This window comes from Prinia subflava, chromosome 4, assembly GCF_021018805.1.
Source record: "Prinia subflava isolate CZ2003 ecotype Zambia chromosome 4, Cam_Psub_1.2, whole genome shotgun sequence".
Lineage (NCBI taxonomy): Eukaryota > Metazoa > Chordata > Aves > Passeriformes > Cisticolidae > Prinia > Prinia subflava.
In genome coordinates, this window is record NC_086250.1 from 6,045,699 (window position 1) to 6,064,563 (window position 18,865).

Sequence of the window (18,865 nt, forward strand, 5' to 3'; positions counted from 1 at the left end):
AATTTCGTAGTGTTGCAGTATATATAACTCTTGCAGGCATTTCAAGGTGGCATGTTTTGCTTTGTTGTAGTATGCTAGGCAGCTCCCTAAATAGCAGCAGGTCTCCTGTTTACTACCTTCATTCTAATGGATCCTGAGACTGGGTTCTCCCAGAATAGAGAAGTCTATAAAGAATGGGAAACTCAGGCAGAATGAGGAGGGGAAAGCGAAACTCCAGACTTGATTTCTGCCAGGAACATTTCCTTGGAAGGCCAGGGTTTCCCAGACCCACCCGCTCATGCCTGTGCAGGGGAGATGTGATTGTACAGCTGGGGGCAGGTCTGACAGATGGCAGAGGCAGGAGAGGTGGATGGAAAAGATCTTGGCAAGATGGGTAGGAGTCATAGCATGTAGTAATCTCTGTAGTTTGTGTTTGACAGGCTTTCAGGAATTCTAATCTCACAGGGAGTGTTAGCTTGTTAAAGGCCACCGGATTGGGCAGAGGGGGAAGTTGGATAAATTACATTTTCTGCCAGGACTTGGGGCCAGTAAGAGCTTAGTACATAAATCATGTTTATCCCCTAGGAAGCTGTTTGATTGCTCTGGGTAGTGGCGTTTGTGCATTCCTGATTTATTCCCAGCAGCACAGAGTATAGCACAGCAAACTGCTTAGACCAGGATAGACTCAGACATGCTTCCTGTCTCATGCTCACCTCTTCTTTTTCACTGCCAGCTCTCTGTTTTCTACTTCTGCTGCTTCTTCTGTGTCTGCACAGGAAACCTCCCCACCCCAGAACCACTAAACATTGTGGTGTGTTACAAAACTCCCTGTTTGTAGTCAGTGCTGCCAAATGTCATTTGCTAAACAATGATGGCAAATCAGCGTGCAGTGGGTTGAAAGTTGTAAATATGTGATGACCTTGATGGCTGGAGCTGTTTGGAGCTATTATACTTTATGTATTATATAATGGATAATACGTAAGGACTGTTTGAGAGCCCTGACAAGCTCTAGTGGTGCCTGTGAACTTCCTGGGAGCTTTGGAAGTGTGAGTTTTGGAAACTCTGCTTGCAGCACCCATAATGAATGGGTGAATACTTGCAGTGAAAGCCAGGTTTATGCTCCTTGATTACACTGGGAAATTCTTTCTTGGGGGTTGGGGGCGGTTCTGCCAGCTCCTTGTAGGGTCTGGAATAGCTCAGATGATAAGCCTGTCCTTTGGAAGCAGCTGTTACATAATAGGAATACATGAGTAGATTACATGTTTAGCTGAAACAAGGATCCCCTCTGCTTAAGTCTGACCCAGGAAATTCCCGATGTTTTGTACACCCTGGAATGCGAGTGGATGGTGGTGGTGAGCAGGGGGTTGGTGCTGTGACTCTGTCCAGAGGGACTTGGCTCAGTTTGGGTTGCCAGTGAAGGAGTGGAGTGACTCAGAAATGAGATGATGTGGGAGGAAACTCGGAAAATATCTCCTGGATTCTTCCCCACCTCCTGTTTGAGACTCCTGAGGTTTCTTTGCCACAGTGAGCATTGCGCAGAGAGGAGGTTTGAGAATGCTTTAAGTAATCACAAGAGGCATTTTACAGAGAGTTGTTAGTAAGTTGGCAGCACTGTAGAGACCAAATTGCAAAAGAGTACTTCTTCATCAGCATTTTGTCCTTTCTAATGTGGTGTTAGCAGGAGTAAGGCAGTGTTTGTTACTGAGAGATGTTCAGAAAGAAAAAAAATCACTTTCCTGAGTGCAAAATGGAGCTTTGACCATCTCAAATCAATTAATACAACACACAGCTGTCACTCAGCTGCTGGCAATGGAAGTAGGAGAGTAGCAAAAAGAAATCCTGTGATCCAGCATTTGCTTCTGCTTTTGTTTCATCATAACAGAGTCCCTGATGATCATCAATAAACTTGATTTTTTGGATTTCACTGAACCTACAGGAGAGAAAGGTGTGAAGACAGGGTGTATGGCCTCTTGTTCTTAGAACAGGTGTCTAGAGGTGATCTGTGAAAGCACCTCAGCTGATCTTCCCTGTAAGAACAGACTCATTTCACCCCTGAGCTGGTGAGATCTTATTTCAGTAAGTTTGTGAAGAGACAAAAGAATTCAACTATGATGGAGTTCAGTAGGAGTGCAAGATGCCTACCATTTAACTTTTTTCCTGTGGCTTCACCAAAAGAGACTTAAGAAGACTTGGAATTGGAATTTCTAATAAAAAGAGGTTCCAGTCTGGATATGCCTTCCCTTTATTTTAATCTACTTTGTGGCTTTAGCAAAGTGTTTGCATCAATAAAGCTGATTTTCTAGCACCTAGCACTCAGGCAAGGTTTAAAACACGTTAGCAAAATTTCAGTAATTAAGCTTTTACCTGCAAACAGAGGAATTGCAAGTTCAGGGCGTGTTTCAGATTAATGGCTCTGTTTTAACCAGTGATAATTTTACCGTTCTTGTTTATCTGGTGGAAGCCCTCTGTCAGCACACAGGAGGACCACTGAAAATCAGTTCAGAAATATCTCTGGGTCCTTGGGCAGCTGATGGCCAGCTGTTTACAGAAGTGATGGTGCTGGTTGCAGCAGCTAGGGCTCTAAGTGAAGTCCAGTGTCAGTGCTTGGTGATGCATTAAATCCTGGCTTTCACCCAAAATCAGACTATTACAGCTTAACTGGTGTATAATTCTGGGTGTACAGAAGCAACAAAGAGCACACTGTTGTGTCAGTGCACGTTTCAAGGAAGCTAAAGCAAGGCATTATTTGGCATTTATGGATTATTTTCCCCTTTTCAGTCAGTAGAAAATGTGATGTAACTGGAATCTCAAATCGTAATCCACTCTCTTTAAGAAATCTCTCACTGGCAGATTTCATCCAAATTAAACAGAATAATAGAGGTCTTAAGGGTAGTGAGTTCCTACCAGTTTAATGAAAAACTGGATAAAAGAGAGAGGTCAGGCCCAAGGTTTCCTGTTTTGCTTGGCCTCCTGTTTGGCCGATCAGCTCATCCTGCTGGCTGGTTGGCATCAGCTGGATGCTTCCCAGCCAGGCAAGACTCATTCCACCTCCTGAACAACTGATAGCTATGAGATGTGGGGAGCAGTTTCTGAGAAACGAGAGGAACAAGTTTTCTTCAAAACTGGCCTTCCTTCAGTCTGTTCCTTCAGATTTATTCATCCATCTCTGATGGGTTAAAACTTTTCTCCAGATGTGCACCTTCATAAGCCTTTGAAAATATATTGTTTTTTCATGCCTTTTCCTGTGATACTTTTACATATTCTTGTCTCTGTCACATGTGGAGGTGATAACTGCCAGGTCATCTACTTTTTTTTTGTACCAAAAACCACTTGGAGTGACAAGTGCAAGAGTGTTCCTTTCCTCTTCATTTCTGGTGTCTCAGCTTTTAGGAAATCTGTGTAAGGAAAGGAAATTTTTTTCTTTCTGTCTAGTTTACCTTCCATCAGGGGCCATGACTGAATTGATCAAATTAGTGAAAAGCACTCTATGGGCTTTTTTGGATTGGAGCACAGGGGCGCTTTTGCAAGGAGCATTACTTACAGGGCTTTTAGCTGGGTAGCAGCAGCAAGTGGAGAAGTCACTGCGGTGTGATAATTGACTGCTTAGATCCAGGTGGGACCTATCAACACTTCAGATAGTGCAAGCTCAAATGTGAGATTAGAGCTGCTCAATTAATTTTTAGCGAATCTCCTGCTCCTGAAAGAAAACAGCCACCCTGTGCCCTTGTTGAGGCCAAATATTTCTCTGTGCTTGTGGTGGCACAAAGCAAGCAGAGATTTCATTTGAAGGAAGGAGGGAAGTGGTGAGAACAACTGATTTTTCCCTCCTGCAGCTGCACCTCATGTAGTGTAACTTTGTGTCTCAGTTGATGGTTCTGCTGTTTTGCAAGACAGCCGTTCATTAATTTCACCTCATATCTGTGAAAACTGATCTCCTCCTGCCAGGTTTATGAGATTAAAAAAAAAAAGGATAGCACATGTAGCAATTAATCTCCTTCCCTGCCCCGCTCCCCTTTGCCTCCGAATGCTCTGTGACAAAATCACCCATCAGTGCAGCTGTTTGAGTTCTCCTTTCTGACGCTGTGAGGGATGTGTGAGCAGAGATGAAAAACCATCAGATGGGCTGCTGGCAAACAGGATCCTTCCATGGGATGCTGCAGACAAACAAAAGGGCTGCAGTCCCCTTCTCACAGCTCACCTTTGCTGCAGAAGCCTCCATTACCTTCCTAGGATCTGCAGCAGCAGGCCTGGCTTCATGGGTTGGAATAAAGCTACCAAAAGTAGACGTGTTTGTCTAAGGCAGTCCTTCCTTTATGGTCATTAGAGAGGAGGTAGGTGTTCAGTCTGAGATGAAGCCCACCCTGAAAGGTGTGGTCTGTATGAGGAAGGCTTGGAGTGACCCCAGTTTGCATTTCAAGCACTGTGAATGAGATGAACCCCGTGTCTCCTCTGACACAGTTGTACGTAGGGGCCGCTGGTGGTGGCATTAGCAAAGCAAAGGCACAGTGCTGCTGGATTCCAGCATTGTGTGAGGTTTGTCTGCCACCCAGAAACCATCACTGGAGCTCATGCTCGGGTTCCTCCCTTCTAGGGAACGTGGCTGTTCATTGCAGCTCCCAGGTGGGATGTCAGGGCACTGCTGCTGGCTCTCCTGGGTGTGGTTGGGAACAGTACAGACTGCTCAGGGACGTCCTGCATTCCAGTAGATTTTACTGCATGAATAATTTGGATATCTTTGCTATTGCTAGCCACAAGTTGTGGTGGTTTCCTTATAATACAGCTCTTTCATACATCTGATATAAGAGTCTTAGAAAAACTTCATCTGACCAAGTCCTACAATTCATACTCTGTACTTCATACCTTATAATTTGTATTTCAAAGCTTGCAGGCAGGCTTTGTGCATAGGAATTTGAGACAAGTTTGCACAAATCAAAATGTCTTTACTCTGAAAGGAAGAGAACAATTCTGTGTTGCAGTAGCTTTTCAGATCAAAGCTGCTCCATATTTAAATAAAAGAATTGGTAGGAATAAAGGTAAACTAAAAGCTTGTCAGGTCATCTGGTAGATTTTTATTCACTTAGTTACAGAATCAGAATGGTGTGGGTTGGAACAAACCTTAAAGATCATCTCATTCTACTCCCCTGGCATAAGCAGGAACATTTTCCACTGTCCCAGGTTGCTCGGAGCCCCATCCAGCCTGGCCTTGGACACTTCCAAGGATGGAACAGCCACAGCTTCTCTGGGAAGCCTGTGCCAGGGCCTGACCACCCTCACAGGGAAGAATTTCTTCCTAATGTCTCATCTAAACCTGTCAGTGTGAAGCCATTCCCCCTTGTCCTGTCACTCCAGGCCTTTGGAAATAGTCTCTCTTCATCATTCCTGTAGGCTCTCTTCAGGCACCAGAAGTTCACCATTATTAGGTCACCCCAAAGCCTTCTCTTCTCCAGGCTGAAAAATCCCAATTCTCTCAGCTTTATATCCTGGTTTCTTCTAGTTCACAAACACTGTTCAGTGAAAAAGGTAGTCCCTGGCAAGTTTTGACCTCATCTGTATTTCTTCAATCTAAATGTGCCCAAATGTACAATCAAAATCAAATACCCCATTTTCTATGACAATTTGGATGTGTCTGAAAGAAAAATGTATCGCTTGTACATTAGAAAGAAATAGAGTTAAAACAAAATCAGTCAGAGATTAGGATGAGGTGCTGTGAGGACTGGCAGCTCAAATTTTACCTTCTAGAAGGCAGCAGGGTTTGTTTGTTGAAGGCCAAGGCAGCAAGGATAGGGTAACCACATCATCCCACAGGATGAGGAAAGTTTTATATTTCTTTTCTAGTCTGGGAAGCAGAACTGTGAATTCTACTGTGTGGGTGGCACCAGATCGATGATTTTAAAATAGATAATGAAAACCCAAATATTCTCTGGATAAATCTAAGTAGGTAATGAAAATTATATTCTTGGGTTAGATAAAATACTTTGTTTCCCTTTTGGGCACCTCAAAAAAGCCTGGAAAAAATTCTGAAAAGATACGTATGATGCAGAAAAGGTGGAAGGTGTTGATTTCATAGTTTCCCCCCAACTATTAATTTGGCAATTTGTAGCAAATTGTCATTAATTTAAAGTTTAATTTCTTACTTTAAAAAGTCACAGCAGCTCTGTTGCTAAGCTAATGAAGGTGATTTTCATGAATTGTCCTTACTCTGTGGTCTCTGCAATGCAACTTTTTTCCTTTCATGCAGTTTGCAATGCCAAGCATGATTTACTGTCTGCAGCCTTTTTATTGTCCTGATAACTTTCCTCTCTTGAGGAAGGTGGGGACATATTACAGGAACCTTGTAAACTCCAGAAATTGCTGCAGGTAGAACTGAAATAGGCTGAAAGTTTCACATCAAGAAACAATATAATAATGAATGTGAGAAAGAAAATGGTCATGACTTTAGTCTTCATAAAATCTTACCATATTGCAGAGACCTTGACTGGGGAGCAAATCAGATTATCTCTGTTCTGCTCTGTGCTATCCACTCTTTTCACATTTGTTTTTCTTGCATTTAGACCTATCCTTCAAGCTCAGGTAACTGGGTATTTTCACAAGTGAACCTATGCACAGCAGTGTATTCTTGATTTAGATGTTGTGTTTGGCAAAGGTCTTAATTTTAGCTAGAGCTTCAACTCTGGCTGTTGTCCCAAAAACTCGATTTGGTATGCTTTAGTGGATATCAAGAGCACGTGCACTGGCCATTCTCTTGTTCATTTGGCACTTGCCCAGATGATCTTTCTTAGGAGGGAGGTTTTAAGGTCATATTCCTGAACAATCGTGCTGAGGATAATTTTCAATTTCATCTTGAGTGGGGTGGTTTGCCTGGGGTAGCAAGGTGCTTTAAACACCATGAAAACCTCAAAGTCTCAGTGAGTGCTTCAAGCTAATCCCCAGTTACAGGTATTGGATTGAGCTTTCTAGGAAAAGAGAATTTTAGGAAAGAGAAATTCAATGTGTGACCAAACCCAACAATATTTTCACAGAATATTCAGAAGCCAAGTGCCAGCTGCAGCTCCAACCTGAGTGACTACAGTAGAACCAGTGATTTTACTGTTATTGAATGGCTTTGTAGAATTCTGTAGGGCCATAAAATCTCCAGACTGCCAGCTTGGAGCAAAAAATGGCCCCAGCTAGAGCCATTTTGTGGTATTTGAGAGGGCTCTCTTCCAGCTGCAGGCATTGGCTGCTGCCTTCTCTGGGAGATGGGATATGAGCCTGGATTTTTTGGCTGTTCTTAGATGGCATGGGATGCATGGGTAATGAGAGGTCAGTTTGTCCCTGTGGTTGGCAGGAGGGTAACTACCCTAGAAATAATATTTCTAAGTTTGATTTAGGATGAGATATTTAGGGGTGGATCTTGAAAAAGAGAGAATAGCCCCAGGAATTATGGAAAGAGTAAATAGCTTTGTTCATAGAAATAAATCCAGGAAACTCCAACCTTTTTGCTCATCAGAAGGGAGGTTGAAATTTCAGCAGCCTCCTTTAAGGATCTCTTAAAAGAGGGAGGAAAAATAATTTAAAAATCAGCCAAAATGTGAAGTGCCAAAAATCAGACTCTGATCAGGGTTACTGAAGACAATATATTACTAAGCAGTGATTTTGGTTTCTCCCCTACCACCAAAACTTCTTGCAAAAACACGGGGATGTGTTATTCTTATGGAAACATTACACCAAAGACATAATGAGGAAAATTTCAGGATTAGATTTTGAGACTGTTAAAGGTGGCCAAGCCAAACGTGTCTCAGAGCCACTATTGACATAAATCCCTGAATTATTTCCAGTGGGGAATGCACATGCTGGGAAGTAGGTGTGGATTTAGTTGGGGACTCCAGGGGACATCAGCAGGAGGGTGAATGAATCTTTCCTTGATGGTTGTAGATAAAGCCATTGGTGTTCTTGGAATGGCAATTGCTTGTTGCTGGGCACTTATTGTTGCTTCAGTTAAAGTGTGTCTGAAAAATAATATTCATTTGCAGAGAATTATGAACTTGTGGCAAAATCAATTTTTGATAGGAAAAAATAATGTGTTTTTTTAAATACCAATTTTTAGAGATGAAAAGTAGCAGTAAAACTTTGAAAAATGCTAAAAGCTTAATTTCTCTGAATAATTTATGGTTTTGAATAGAATTTCCTCTCTTGCAGAGGGAACAGCTGTATCAAGCATTTCAGTAGTCACTGATAGTTGATGTTTTTCTGTTTCTGTGCAGCCACTGGAAATGTTCCAGTCTCTTTAGGATTACCTTTCAAATACATGAGGAATGTATATGATAACATAATATTACACTGTAATCGTGGAATTCTGCAATTTGTGTTTTATATATACCCGTGAGTGTCACCCTTCCCAGTGCCATAGTAGGCTTTGGAAAGATGGAATATTCTGGACCTTTAGAGCTTTTCTTCATTCTATATTTTAGGATATGAATTGCTGAGTTTGCTGTAGTACAGAATTTTCAGGATAACCTTCAACCACCTCACCAACTCTCCAATTTCTGCTCAGGCTGAGTAGTATTTTTGGGAAATGGAGGGGTAAGAGGATCTGGAGTTTCAGCAGGGACACTAACAAGTGTAGTCACTGTCTCTATATATATCCATCAGACTGGGATGACTCAAGCTGGCCCTCAGTTAGGAAGCAGGCTCTAATACTGCTGGGAATTTAGCACAAGGACATTCAGTCACTGAAGAGAGGTGCCAAAATTTCCATACGTAAGTATGGAACTGTGGGGTTTTAGGAGGCCTGCTCTTCATAAATAACTGAATTTGGTAGTGAATATTTGTGTACCTTGGATCAAATTTCCAAAGGAGTTTTTCTGTATGTGTTGGAGACCAGTTTTTTACCTCTTAAAATGGGATGTATAGGACAGACTTTCTTTTGCTGAATCTTGCTTTTGTTTCTGTGTGAGTCTGAATGAAAATTTAGGTTTTTTCTTCTTTTCCTGTCTATTTCTAAGATTTTCTGAGATAAAAGCAGGTCTTCTGGCTCTTCTGTAAGTAAAAAAGAGTCCCACGGTTCATCTGCTGGCTGGGAAGTGTGGCTTTGGAGCACCTGAGAGTAGCAGGAACATGGATGTGAGGGGTGATGATTAACAAAGGTGTGACAAGGCTATAATTAATACAGCTTACTCTTTTGTTCCCTTCTCTAGGAAGCTGCTGGAAGAATGCTGTGACCCTGGGCAGCTCTTTGCTATGACAAAGATGAATTCCCCCATGGGAAAGAACCTCTGGTTTGACGGGGAATTTTTATATTCTGTCACAATTGACAATGCAACTTACTCTCTCTTCCCACAGGTGAGTAACCATGTTTTATTTTCATTTTAAGTATTAAAATACTAAATGGTAGCATGATACAAATGTGTATAAATAGGATGAAAGCTCATAAAGAAAAATATTAATTTCTCAGTACCAAACAGCATCTCCTAATTTACTTCCACATATTGTGAAAATTTTGATTGTATGAATGTTAATACTTCCCTGGCTGCTTTTTGGGATGTACACAAGGGGTGAAATTGGGTCACCTGTCTTGATTTTCGAAATGTTTAGTTCTGGCTATTTTAAGAGGGTGATTTCTGCATTTCAGTGAGGGATTGCAGTCACTGTGAGCCTGATCCCTCATCTACAATTCAGATCTGTGTGCCCAGGATGGGGCAGTGCTTTGTGTGAAGGTGTCCCAAATTAATGAAGGTTAATGAAGTTCATTGATGGCAAACAACATAAGCCCAGTAAGAGAAGCCAGCAGCTTGACTTTGTTGATTCTTGCTGTGTTTTTGAGTGTTGGAAGTGCTTGGTTATTAATGTCTGTCAAAGGTGCTTTGGATTAAGTGCAGGGTTCTTAAGAGCTGGCAATTTGTAATATTTACCTAGGCTGCTTCTTGTATTTTTAATTAATACAGGAACTGATACTAAATAGTGAGTTTGTTATATTGAGTTTTGTTTGTTGAATACAAATATTTTATGTGGCTACACACTTAAAGCTGAACTTCTGGCTTTATTAATTGATTTACCTGCTACTTCAGTCTGTCAAATTCAAGATACAGGGATTTATTCAGCCTCCCAGTGTGGAGTCATTCACACAGGGCTTCTCATTTGTTGCTGTTAAATGTGTAGCAGAGTTCTCACTTGTTAGCTTCATCCTGCAAAAACAATGTTATTACTTTGAATGAGTTCCTTTAATGGAGCAGGAGTGAGGGGAAGCTGCAGTGGATTTTTCCTGCAGTACAGCTGGGAAGGGATTTCCCAGGTGGACTGAACTTCTGGAGACTGATCGAAAGTTTATGATGTGCTGCAGAGCAGTGGCTGTAAGTTTTGTTTAGGAGGAGTAGTGTGATTTGTTGCTGCTGGACTGCACTGTTTGTTGGCAGAGCTGTGAACTTTGTACCACAGAGATACTTGGCAACAGGTGCTCAAAGAGTGTTTGTCCTTTCCAAGGTTTCAGGAAAGCCCCACCTGGGCTGGCAGAGGGAGGTTGCTGTTTTGTGATGGATTTGGCATTTTAGATTTGGGGTTGTGGTTTTTTATTTATTAAAACCTAGCACTCTGCTTGGTGGTGTCCTGCCTCTTCTCACAGCAAAGAGCAGCGTGCTGGATGGGCTCCTTCACAGAGGTTAGAGAGAAATCACAATCTTTGCAACTCCACTGGTCCCCAGGCTCCTGGGACCTGTCCTTAAAGTTTATCAGCTGGCCAGATCAGGAGTAAAGATCTGGGAGGTCCTGGAGAGAGAAACCCCTGGGGGACAACACGAGCTGAGCAGCTGGGCCTTCAGTGTCCTCAGGCTTGTCAGCAGGCTGCAGAGGGGCTGGGTGGGTGCTGCTGCAGGGCTGGTGGTGGAGAAGGGGAATTTTCATCCTGTTCCAGCCCTAGAATGTTGCAGTAATGCTGTCCCTCTGATGAGGTGACAGGCAGCTTGTGTCTGATGAGTGCTACTCACCACTGCTCCTTCCTTCCTTGCAAGTACCACTGCCTCTAATTTGATGTGTTATTCCTACGCATTTTGCCCAGCGGAATTTTGTAGGCCTTTATCAGACAAAATCCTGGTAGGCTTAAAAGCTAAGGAGGATTTATTTGCAGGAAATTTTAAAATGCATTTTTCTACTTCTCTCTTTGTTTCAAGAGAAGTACTTCCTTAAGTTTTTCAGGCTCCTGCCTTGAAGAAATTGTGTCTATTATTAGCTTGCTTGCAAGCAATTTTCCTGAAGATGAATATTCCTTTCAGAAGTATCCAGTAGCTTAAAACAACTCACAAAATCTGGTTAATACTTGATATGGCTAATATAGCTAAATAGCTAATTAACTAATATGGTTAATACATCTGAAATGCCATGGGGATGTAACAGGAATGTAAAGGGCCACAGCTATGTTGATAAAATCAAAAAAATATTTCTTCTGGAGTAAATAAAAATGGCTCCATCCACATTGCTGGGCTTGAGCAATTTGGTGATTGCAGAAGATTTCTCAGTCCTAAACCAGTGACTTACAGGATAGTGTAACCCAAAACTAAATAGGGAACTTGCCCTATATTTCATGTTATACAAAAATAAATACGTCCAAAATTAACATGTAAAATGTCACTTATTTCTGAATGTGAACAATACAAAGTAGAACAGTTTTCCTTCTGAGCAGTCTGAAGATGAAATTCTTATAGCTGGGTCAACATTTTCTAACAGAGTGCTTTTCCACTGAAAATGCTATGTCATGAAAATATAAATTTAGTATCAGTTCATTATTTTTTCAATATTTCTTTGAAGTGAAAAAGGTCAGAAGGTTTTGGTGGTGTTATGACATTTCATTTTAACTTTTCTTTGGAATGTAATACTTCAGCTGTTGGGGTTTCTTTTTATCAGCTCTGTTGCAGCCTCTTTTCTCCTCAGACTTTGAGTGGTTGTATTACTCCTTTTATTTTTTCGAGTTTTTGACCCACCAAGGGAGAAATCTGCAAAAAAGAAAAAGCTTTTATGTGGAAATAGTCATTCAGTGCTCCATTTCAGTTTATGAGGACGAAATTTGATGTTGCAGAGTTTTCCATGAACCAGTAATTCCAGATGCTGGAGGCAGCTCCTCTTAGTCTATCCCTCTGTGTCGTTTTACCCCTTGATTTTGAGAACTAAAATTTCTGGAAGGAGAAATGAGATCTTGCACTGACTGCACCATCTTTCCCCACCTGCAGAGAAAACTGGTCAATACCCAGCAGTCAGGAGAAGCCAGGTGGCCACTGAAGGTCATAACTTGTAAATGTGTCTTGTCACCAGTGTGGACTCTTGGAACTCTGGGCACTGAGAATTTCAGACTTTCTGTGCTGACAAGGCACTGACCCCCAAGGAAACACTGCATTGACTTGAGGCCTTGGAACAGGCTTCCAAAATTGAGTGACAGCACTGGGATTATGGTGTGTAATTTGAATAGAATTGTGTGATATCACAGCGTGGAAAACTTAGAGTTTGGGGGTTAGATTATAGTAATATATATACAGCAAGATGGAGGTTTTGGGATGCAGGCCAGTCCTTTTTCACCTTCTTCTTCATGGGTCTGGGTGGTATTTTATAATAGGCTAGAAAAATCCCCATTCCGGGCTATGGGTGGTTGGTTATTGGCTTAAAAGCAAAAATAATTCAGATGTCATTTCTTAATTGGACTGCTTATCCCTGAAAGGCCTTGTAGAGACATGTAGGGCTCCATTTTTAGTTTGTTGGCTGGCAGTGCTGTAGCACTCCCGGTTTGTGAGACCATAATCTAGATAAGAATTAATGAACATCTGAGTCCAAACAAGAAATACTGTCTCGAGCTTTTAATCCCGACTCCAAAAGCAGATAAAACACATCAGTGGACCTTTGTTAAACAGAACACAGAACTGTGTAGTGGTGAGTGCCAGGACTGCTGTCCCTCATGGGGGACACACTTCCCACAGTCTGGAAGTTCAGCCCTGGGCTCTGGTCCTGCAGTCTTGCCCTGAGGCACGACAGAAGGCAGGACTAGCATTTCCCACCCTTCACCATCTGACTGCAATGGGAGAAACCAGGCTCCTGAGTATTCCTCAGGTATTTTTAGCTGCTCTGAGTAAGCAGGATGTAACCACATGAGTAGCTAGGATGTAACTCAAAACCGCGTGAGACAAACGTGAGCTAACACTCATCTGCTTTGGAGTTAGGGAATGCATCAAGCCCCAGTTTCAAATGGTTTTTGAAATAATTTTTTCACTCCTTGCTGTATTTTTTCTCCTCAGAGTTTCAGAAACAAATTTCAGACTATCTTTAGCATTAGAGAGGAAAAAACCTCTTACTCCAGTAGTTAGTTTTTTGTACAAATATCTGATTTTTGGTGCTTGTTGGCAAAAGCCTGTAGCAAGGAAGACCTGAGGTTAATTTCTGAAGTCACCTTTCTCCATCCCCCAAGAGGTTAAAAACCCCAATTAAATGTAATGTGACTTTTCACTCTGCCGTGTATCGTTTCAGGGGATGTGAATACGTTTCAAAAGACATTTCAAATGTTAAACTTGATTTTTTTTCATCTGGCAAAATACTATTAATTGAAAAAAAAAATCTCGTTTCATTGTATTTCACTTGGCCATTAAACAGTTCTGGTACCAGTAAATCATTTTAAATTACTAAAATATGATTCCTCAGCTGCTCAAATGCCTTGCAAAGTTCCACTTGCAGAGGCTGTCACTTGCAAGAGTGGCTACTTGCACTGAGCTTCTCATGAATACTCATCACAAATGGTGTTGGAGAAAGCCAAAGAAAATAACTGCCAGCCACAAAGGAAAAAAAAAAGGAAATGTAACATCTGTTTCTGGGTACTTTATGATCAGGAAAAAGATGATATTTTCCAAATCACACGTCTAATATAAATATTTGTTTAAAGTTTAAATGTCCTCCATTACTATAAAGGCAGAGAAAAAGTTCCTCCAATTGTGAATGTAAAATGGAGACATTCTCTGACATTTTCTGGATTTTCTGAACGGTGTGTTGGATAACAGTGAATTATTTGATAATTGTGCTGTGTGATTTGTGCTTTTCATTCAGGGTACCTCTTAAATTTTGGGAGCTTATTTGGTTTTTCTTGGTCGCTCACAGTATCTTTCATTTAGCCAGAGATTCTGTGTTGTCCTGCTGGTGCTGTTTCAAAGCAAATTCCCTGCTCTTAACAGTTACAGCCTGCAGCAAGTAGAATAATTTGTGATTATTTCAGGAAAAAAAAACCAGGCTGGGAAAGGGAGTTTGGTGTAGAGTCTGCAGGCTTTTCCCCTTCTTGCATGCTGAGAATAAGAGGAAAAGCATCCCGAGGAAGGAAATGGCTCTTTGGTTGTAGCAAAGGCGAGGAGTGGCAGCAGTGGGTTCTGGGGGAGGTTAGAGGGAGCCAGCTGCTGTGCAGATCCAGGGTGGAATGTGGAGCTGGAGCTGTGCAGAGATCAGCAACCCATTTAGGAGGACGATGTTTCCTTCCTTGGGGCAGATGCTCTGTTCTGTTGGACTGATTTTAGACCCAGGTGATCCAAAAATTGTATGTAAAACGTGGAACTGCCTGAAGCAGTGTGGGCTAGGGTCTGATGGATGGGCTGCAGCGTTGCCAGAGGCAGGGATTACTGCCCTTGCTGTTGAGTTTGGATGTGCTCTGTTAACTTTTTGCTAACAGTGTACTCTGTTCTAAGTAATGCTCTGTAATTAACAACTGCTTGGAGAGATACAGTGAAATATTGGCTGTCATTTCTGATATTTTTTCTTGATGTCTTGGATATAAGACATAAATTTTAGGTCTGCAGACATTCCATTAAGCAGCTTTTATTTCTATTTCCATTAATTCTGCTCTCTAAATAGTACCTCCTTATCCACCTTTGAAGCTGTATTTAGTTGGGATTTGGGGAAATTTCTTGGTGCTTTCCCACTTTAGTTGGGATTTGGGGAAATTGCTTGGTGCTTTCCCACTTCATCCTTTTTTTTAATTCATTAAATTTTTTTTCTTCCTTCATTTTTTCTTTCCTGCTCCCTATGCCTACTTTAATATGCAAACTCTGTTCTTGATTGGGGTTACATATTATTGACTCAAAATGAAAATGTGGTAAACATGAGTTATTGGCAATGTGGAAAACATGGTCTACTAAAAGGTGAAGAGGTATTTAAATATTGTGAAATGAAAGTTGTGTTTTGGGAAAGCAACTAATATATTTTTTATTATTCAAGCAATTGTATTATACAGTGCTTTTCATAAACTGGGAGATAAAATACTGTCTGTAGAGACCTTGCAAACTGTGTTCTTTTGGAGCATGAGTGTTCCCTTTGATGCCTGCAGAGGCTACCTAGAACAGAAGCTAGACAGAGTTAAAGGAATTAAGTACGTATTTGTTAAAAAGGTCTTTAAAGGATACACCCTGGGCAGTACAAGAACCCAGTCAAGGCTATGACTTGATGGACAAGTCACACGTTTTCACACTTTTATAAATTTTAGTCCATTTACATGTTAATTGTCCAATTACAGCTTGAGGTTATGAAGTCCCATCCCCTCAGTTTGCTCTTCTCGATTTCTTTTGTTCAAACTTTTTGGGCATGAAGCTGGAATGGTGTCCTTTGGTTCTGGGGCTGGAAAAGGATTGTTTTGTCTAACTAAACTGTGAGGAGAACTTGCTAACGCTTTAGATGTAGTTCAGAGTTATACACTAATATGAAAGCTAAAACTTAAGGCATCACCTTCAGTCCTGGATAATCTCTAGCCATTGGCATCAGTGATCAAAACAAAAATGTGGCTTAATATTTAGTTAAGATAAATCCCTACCTTCACTATGATTCCATCCTGATGAATTAAGAGCTGTCCAACTGGACTAGTTTGTGTGGCATGTTAGCAAAGCTATAAAAGAGCATCCTCTGCTCTGGCTGGTCAGCTTAGCAAGAATCACAGTATTTCTGAAACTGCTCCACAGAGAGAAGATGCAGACATACCTCACGGTGAAAATCAAGTCCATGCTAAAAACTTGAGCTGGAACGTGTTTGGTTTGAAGTAATGAAGTGAAGGATGGGCAACATGCCCTTGTTGAGGTGAGTTGAGTCAGACCAAGGAGTTGCTCTCTGTCCCCTGTTGGTGTGGCTTTGGTCAGCCTTGGCTTGCCGAATGTCTCCAGCCAAGCAGCTCAGCCAGACTGTCTTGGGTGAGCCTGATTTCTGTGCATTTTATCTGCAGTCATGCCCATGCCAGACGGGCTTTGTCTCAGTCGGTGCAAACACATAAATAGACGCTGACCTTTCCCGATGTAGCAGAGAGAAAGGGAAGGGCTGGATCTGGCTGCTAAGTGTCAGCTTGGCCCGCAGGCAGAGAGAGGATGGGCTGCCCTGACTCAGCCTTTGTGGTTCAAATCCAGAATGACTGAGCATCCATCACTCTCTTTCCTAGGTAATACAAGAGCTCCTGTTTCTACTCGTTGGCTGCACAACTGAAATGTTCTCCCTGAAGTATCATTTTTACTTTTGTAGGTCACAACTACACATGTCGTGCTGTGAGATTGCAAAGTGCAGAGCAAAAAGGCTGAACTCGGAGAGGAAGTGGGAAGAGCAAGCAAAGAGAGACAGAGAGGCCCTGGGAATTTTATGGGGTTTTTTGTCAGTGTTCACCTGCTTTATTGTGCCACAAACTTGCTGCTGTAGAAGCAGGAACTGTTGCAAGTAAAATAATAAATAAAGGAAATGGGCATAGATGAGAGGCCACAGGGACACCAGACTTGTGATGGCTGTAAGTGACTTCAGGACATATGAGCTGCCTGGCTGGGGGTGTAAAAATAGAAACAAGGGTGGGTTCTAGTCTGCCCAATGGCAACAGACAGGCTTGCTTTGTTTGTTTTACTGTAGTTTTATATAACTGATAAGATATTAAAAGGAGATGGTTCCTCCATGCAGAGGTTTTTCTGGCAGTGAACTTTATATACCAAGTCTTCCACCTACAGGTGTAGTGAAACCTTTGCTTCTTGAGAATGCTTTATCCTTTATATGCTGTCCACCTGTGGGCCTTTTATTTTTTTTATGAATTTTGTCGTTAAAATTCATCTTGTTCAGTTTAAAGATGTTTTCCTGTAGATGTGACTATATATTTGAATTACTCGGTGCTCAGCACATTACATTAATTTTCTCTCTGCAGTAGTTGGCTTTTATAAAGATACTTCTTAAAATAGCCTTAATACCTTATTTGAGGCTGAGGTTTGGGTCGATTTTGTACTTGGCTTTTACAGCCTGGCAGAAGAATGAGTAGGAATTTATGGAATATGCTACATACTTCTATTTTTTTTTTTTGTGTTGTTACCTGGTTTTTTGATACAGCTCATGTCAATTTTACTGGAAGATAGCAGGATACCAGATTATCAAAAGGTATTTATTGTGTAGCAGAGATGCAGCCCCCTCCTCCCACATATTCCTAAACACAGATGGGAGTGTGGCTTAGTGCAGTCTGCAGGCTTGGACAGAGTCAGGGAAGGTGATGCCACTGGTGAAGCTATTAAGAAGGGGTACCAAAGTTACAAATCCTGTAGGAAGATTATATAGTGACTTTCAAGAGATCCTTTATGTCTCCTTGCTTAGAGGGGAGTGTAAAAAAACAATCCAGGTGTACATATAATGAAAACTCTGCTGTGTTACAGTTCAGAAATTGACTTCATGTAGCCAGGCATTATTGATTTAGAGTCCTTATAACCTGATATGACATGAATTTCATTCATTTTTTTTCTCTCCTCTTAGATTTTTACTTTTCATTAATTTTTTTTCTCTCCTCTGCCCAGCTGTGGCAGGGGAGGGTGAGTGAGCTGTGTGTGCTACACTGAAACACAAGGCACCATCAGTTCCTGGTGGAATCACAGTGAAACCTTTGCCAAGTCATTGTCTGGAGGGGATGCCCAGAGGTCACTGCCCTCTTGCCTCTGGCTGGCAGCTCTGCCAGCATCATGGGATGCTTTGGGTTGGAAGGGACCTTAAAGGTCATTTCATGCCCCACAGGCAGGGACACCTCCCAGCAGACCTGGCTGTTCAGAGCCCCATCCAGCCTGGCCTTGAACAGTGCCAGGGATGGGGCAGCCACAGCTGCTCTCAGTGTCCTGTTCCAGCATCTCACCATGCTCATAGGAAAGAATTTCATTTTAACTTCTAATCTAAGTCTGCCATATTTCAGATTTTTCAGCAATATTTATCTAATATTTTTTACAGGTTCCTAATGGAAATTCCACAGCCCACTAGTCTGTCCAATCTAGTAAATTGCTGCCCTTGTGCACAGAATATATTTCCTGACATCTAAATTCCCCCCAGCTATAAGTTAAGAGATGTTTTTTTCTTATCTGTTCCACATATGACTGCTATCAAGTCTCCCCGGTCTTTTTCTCTAGGCTGAACAGGTCTTTTACTCAAATAGTTGTGTTTTTTTTAACTTCTGATTGTTTTTACTTTTCAAACGGTCTTTGAGGAAAATATGTGCCAATTAACTCTGTGGTGCCCTCAGAATTATATTCTCAGATTTATCCTTTGTAATGGTACAACACATCAATACCAAATACTCCAAAGCAGAGGTTAATGTCACCTTTCTGCTTGAACAAGCTTGTGTTTAGTGTTGTTGTTTATTCTGTGCACAATGTAGCTTGGTACTGTGGAGCAGTGCTGCAAATTCAAGTGTTGGGACTGGGCTCAATAGGAGACAGTTTAGGTGAAAAAAGACAATAAATGCAAAGGCTACACTGTTGTGTGATCCAGTATTATACTAGTCAAAATGAGAAAGACAAATAATTCTTTTATGAGAGAGATGCTCTTTATACCAGTTCCCTCAGGCACTTCATGGTCATTCAAATTCAATGTATGGTGTTATTGCACAGATAAATCTATGCCTGGAGACCTCTGGAGAAATTTA

General features: G+C 41.5%; 1 protein-coding gene across 1 annotated transcript in view; it reads left to right on the forward strand.

Moving 5' to 3' along the window:
* Window positions 1–18,865, forward strand: part of ST8SIA1 (ST8 alpha-N-acetyl-neuraminide alpha-2,8-sialyltransferase 1) — a 100,947-nt gene that overhangs the window by 14,357 nt on the left and 67,725 nt on the right. Inside the window, exon 2 of the mRNA XM_063395271.1 lies at window positions 9,156–9,300. Within this exon, the coding sequence (XP_063251341.1) occupies window positions 9,156–9,300 (145 nt within the window). The remainder of the gene's footprint in view (window positions 1–9,155; window positions 9,301–18,865) is intronic.